The 4,789-nt window shown below is 45.8% G+C and overlaps 1 protein-coding gene across 1 annotated transcript in view; it reads left to right on the forward strand.

Moving 5' to 3' along the window:
• Positions 1-4,412: 4,412 nt before the first annotated feature.
• C9 (complement component 9) overlaps positions 4,413-4,789 on the forward strand; it is an 18,539-nt gene continuing 18,162 nt past the window's right edge. Inside the window, exon 1 of the mRNA XM_010008749.1 lies at positions 4,413-4,498. Coding sequence (XP_010007051.1) covers positions 4,413-4,498 — 86 coding nt within the window. The remainder of the gene's footprint in view (positions 4,499-4,789) is intronic.

Genomic DNA, 4,789 nt, shown 5'->3' on the forward strand with positions numbered 1-4,789 from the left:
ACCCCGCGGCTCACGGAGCGGCCGCGTCCCCTGCCTGCCTGGTGCCGGGGGCCGTCCCCGGGGGCCGGGAAGCCCTGCGGAGCTGCTGCCCAGCCCTGCCCGCTGGAAAGAAGCTGCATCCCAGAAACCACACGCTAAGGAAGGGTGAACGCGTGCGCGCACACGCACACGCTAACACACACACACACACATACACACACTCACACTCACACCCTTTAACTTCCCTGTCGGGCTCAACTCCTACCATTTTATTCCATAGATTCCACACCTCTCCCTCGGAGCGTCCATTTAACAAGACCCATAGTGCTTTTGAATTATTTCCCTGACATATCCCTAGCCTACCTTTCCTGAACCTTGGTCCCCCAGTTTGTGTTAACCCTTAATAAACCAGTTAATGCGTAAACTAAACACAGGCCTCAGTAGCAATTTGTGGCCGCGGTGAGGGCGGCGGTTCTAGTCTCTGCTCTCGGGCTCCGTCCCGCAGCGATCGACCCTCTGCCCTCGGTCTGTGGTAAAAAGCCCTCCAGGCTGGGGGCTGGGGGGAAGTCACGGAAGCCCCTGACAGCCAGTGGTCTCTGTGACAGCATCAGATCGCCTCAGTCCCTCTGGGTGGCCCCCCTTCCCTCCAGTGTGTCAGTCACACCACAGAGCTTGGTGTGGTCAGCACTCCATGCCGCTCTACATGTAACTGAAAAAGACGTAAAACACCACCAATACCAGAAACGACCCCAGAGCAGCACCACTTGTCACCAGTCTCTGTTTGGACATGGAGCCATTGACTACAATCCTTTGCATGCAGTCATCCAGCCAATTCCTTATCCACAGAGTGGTCCATCCATCAGATCAGTAACTCCTCAGTTTAGAGATGAAGAAGCCATGTTTGGCAGTGTTGAAGACTTTGCACAAGTCGAGATAGATAACATAAGTTGCTTTTCCCTTGTCCACTGACACTATGACCCCACCATAATAAGCCACCAAATTTGTGAGGCACAGTTTGCCCTTGATGAAGCCATGTTGGTTGCCACCAACCGCCTCATGTTTTCCATAGCATAGTTTCCAGGAGTATCTGCTCCATGGTTTAGCTGGGTGTACAGGTGAAACTGATGTGACTGTAGTTCCCTTGGTCTTCTTTTTTAATCTTTTTTAAAATGGGGGTTATTTTTCCCCTTTTCCAGTTGGTGGAAACTTCACCAGACTGCCACAACCTCTTACATAGGATGGATAATAGATAACTTCCTCCACCATTTCCCTCAGGATTGATCTCATCAGGACCCATGAATTTGTGCACTTTCAGGTTCATTAGGTGGTCTACAACCTACTCTTCCACAGAGGGTGGATCTTCCTTCTCCTAACTCCTGCCTTTGCCTTCCACAACATGGGTGGGGTGACCAGACACCTTGCTGGTGAAGACTAACACAAAAAAGTTATTGAGAATCTGAGCTGTCTCCTGGTTTCTTCTGGAGGGTGCCCACAATTTCCCCTAGTCTTCCTTTTATCATTTGACTTACTTGTAGAAGCTTTTCTTGTCGCGCTAAATGTCCCTGGGCAGATTTAATTCCACCAGGGCTTTAGCTTTCAACTGATCCCTGGCTGCTTAGACAACTTCTTTGTACTTCTCCCAAGGTGCATGTCTTTGCTTATACTCTCTGTAGACTTTCTTTTTACATCTTCTCTGTCGTCTCTGGCAAATGCTCCAGCGTCGTTACAAAGGTGACAGCAGGTGAAAGAAGGGATTGGGAGACCAAAGCACCCCCCACTGTAGAAGTACAGGTTCATGACCATCTAAAGAACCTGAAGGTGCACAAGTCTGTGGGACCTGGTGGCCTGTGGGACCCAGGCACAAATACAGGCTGAGGGAAGAATGGCTGGAGAGCAGCCCTGAGGAGAACGACTCGGAGATGGTAGTAGATGAGAAGCTCAACATGAGCCACCAGTGTGTGCTGGAGCCCAGAGAGCCAAATACATCCTGGGCTGCATCAAAAGAAGTGTGGCCAGCAGGGCCAGGGAGGTGATTCTGCCCCTCTACTCTGCTCTGCTGAGACCCTATCTGGAGCACTGTGTACAGTTCTGGAGCTCTCAGCACAGGAAAAGCATGGAGTTCTTTGAAAGGATCCAGAGAAGGCCCATGAAGATGATCAAAGGGCTGGAGCACCTCTGCTATGAAGACAGGCTGAGGGAGTTGGGGCTGTTGAGCCTGGAGAAGGAAAGGCTCCAGGGAGACCTTGAGCACCTCCCAGTACCTGAAGGGAGCCTACAGAGAAGCTGGGGAGAGGCTTTTCACCAGAGACAGTGGTGATAGGAAAAGCTATAATGTTTTTAAACTGAAAGAGGATAGATTTAGGTTAGACATCAGGAAGAAATTCTATGCCATGAGGGTAGGAAGGCACTGGAATAGGTTGCCCAGGGAGGCTGTGGAAGCGCCTTCCCTGGAGGTGTTCAAGGCCAGGTTAGATGAGGCTTTGTGCAGTCTGGTCTAGTGTGAGCTGTCCCTGCTCATAGCAGGGCAGTTGGAAACTGATGATATTTAAGGTCCTTTCCAACCTTAACCATTCTATGATTCTTTGATCTAAGTGTGTCCAGGAGCTCCTTGTTCATCCATGCAGGCCTCCTGGAATTCTTGTCTGCCTTTCTCTTTGTCAGAACGCATTGCTCCTGAGCTTGGAGGAGGTCATCCTTTAATATTAACCAGTGTTCTTGGGCTTCTCTCCCCTCCAGAGCTTTATGCCCTGGTATCCTACCAAGCAGAGCCCTGAGAAGGTTGAACTCTGCTCTTCTGAAGTCCAAGGGCTGTGATCCTGCACATGATCCTGAACTCCACCATCTCATGATCACTACAGCCAAGGTTGCCCCCAACCTCCATATCCTCAACCAGTCCCTCCTTACTTGTCAGTGCAAGGTCCAAAATTACTCCTTTTGGTTTTGGGTCCTCCAGCCCCTAAGTTATCACCAGTGCACTGCAGGAACTTCCTGGACTGTGCATGCCTGGCTGCGTAGCATTTCCAGCAAATGTCAGGGTAATTGAAGCCTCCCATGAGAAACAGAGCCTGTGATTGTGAGCCTACTTTCAGCTGCCTGCAGAAGGGCTCATCAGCTTCCTAATCCTGGCCAGGTGGCACAGCAACATGTAATTTAGTACTCAAAAATACCATTAGAACTTTAAAAAACCAAACAAACAACTTTCTTGGTGCTTGAATGAAGGAATATCTTTACCAGCATTTTACTTAAGCATCTAAATGACTTTTTGGAAGCTAAAATTAACAGTCCTGCTTTGCCAAATTTTTGCTGTTGCTGTGAGAAAGATCATTAAGAGCTTGTTAACAGGACCACTTACAAGCTGGCCAAAGATGGTTGTTGATCTGCTAGTTTACTCTGATTTAGTGTCTGTATTAATGAGCTGTGAACTGTGGCAATTTATATTACATCAATTGAGAAAGATTGCAGCTCTCTGAGTTTTGCATTCTTGCTCAACAAATGAGAGTATTGCAACTGAACTCATTAACATGGACTGTGGCTGCATCAGATTTAAGTGTCTCTAAATGAAATTACCGCAAATTAAGGACTTATTAAGGGGAAAAAAATTGTCTGCCCTATTTCACACTATCCCTTCTCACTGCCACAAAGGGAAATAACAGAAAAGCAAGTTTTTTACTTATCCATGATAATTTGGAATGTCCTTACACTAGATTAATATTTTAAGCTTACATGCAGAGATACTTAATTCTGAACTGCTAATCAACAGGTTATTGAAGAGTTACTTCTGTCTTGTGACTGTGTCTGACATATGATGCCTTAAATCTGGTTACAGCAGAGTAAAAAAAAAAATGCCCTTCTAGTTTGTGGTTTGGTTTTTGGTGACACAGTGGAGGCTAGAAGAGCTTTAGGCTCCTTCAAAACCACAAAGAATTGTGTATTGTTCTTCCATATTGGCTGAGAAAGGAAGGAAAAGGAATCTTGGGACTTTATTTCTCCAAAACTCCAAAAGAGAATTCCGAGGATGTTAGACACTGAACTTGTAAACAGCGCTGATTTAGGAACTACTTGTTCTTTACATGAGTCACTGCTATGGCAGCTTTCTGTTGGGGATTTAATGGTTCTCTAATTAAATGGAAAATGTCTTTCCCATATTTAAAAGGCATTAGTAAACAAAAATGTTGGGGATTTTTTAATCTTGAAACTACTTTATACTATTTCCCAATCTCCTTTCTGGAAAAAGTAGAGATTTCTGAAAAGTGGACTTTAGAGCGCTTAACATAAGGCTGTTCTGGCCAGTAATTGGCCAGTACCTGGCCAGTAACCAGCATTCTGAAGTAAGCAACTGCTTTTTATTTGTTCTCTTGGTAATAAATAACAAATGGAACAAATAAATAAATTACAAATGTAGTCATGGCAATTCTTGTCTAGTAAGATACAAAATGAGGAATGTGTGTGTTACTCTGCTGCTTATATCCGTACTATGCAGTTTAGAGGTGACTGTCTCGCTTTTGGGGGAAAGCAGAAGGTAAGTGTCCCTGGTCTTTTGCAGGTGTCCATACTAATATTGTTTCTAACAGGGAGCATAAACATCCAAGGCAGACATTTCTAATTTTACCCTGCTCCGGTAACCAATAAAAAAAACCACCTGCTTCTTGATGTATTTCCAGGAGCCAAACAGAAATGGTTTATCCATTTATTTTGGGTGTATGTGGCACATAAAAGGGACTGATAGGAGTTGACTGCAGCTCAGGAACCTGTTTTCTATTGCATACTTAATGTGAAAATCCAATGCAATCTCAATCTGCTTCTTTTTGAA

This window comes from Chaetura pelagica, unplaced genomic scaffold (assembly GCF_000747805.2).
Source record: "Chaetura pelagica isolate M959 unplaced genomic scaffold, ChaPel_1.0 scaffold31, whole genome shotgun sequence".
Taxonomy (NCBI): domain Eukaryota; kingdom Metazoa; phylum Chordata; class Aves; order Apodiformes; family Apodidae; genus Chaetura; species Chaetura pelagica.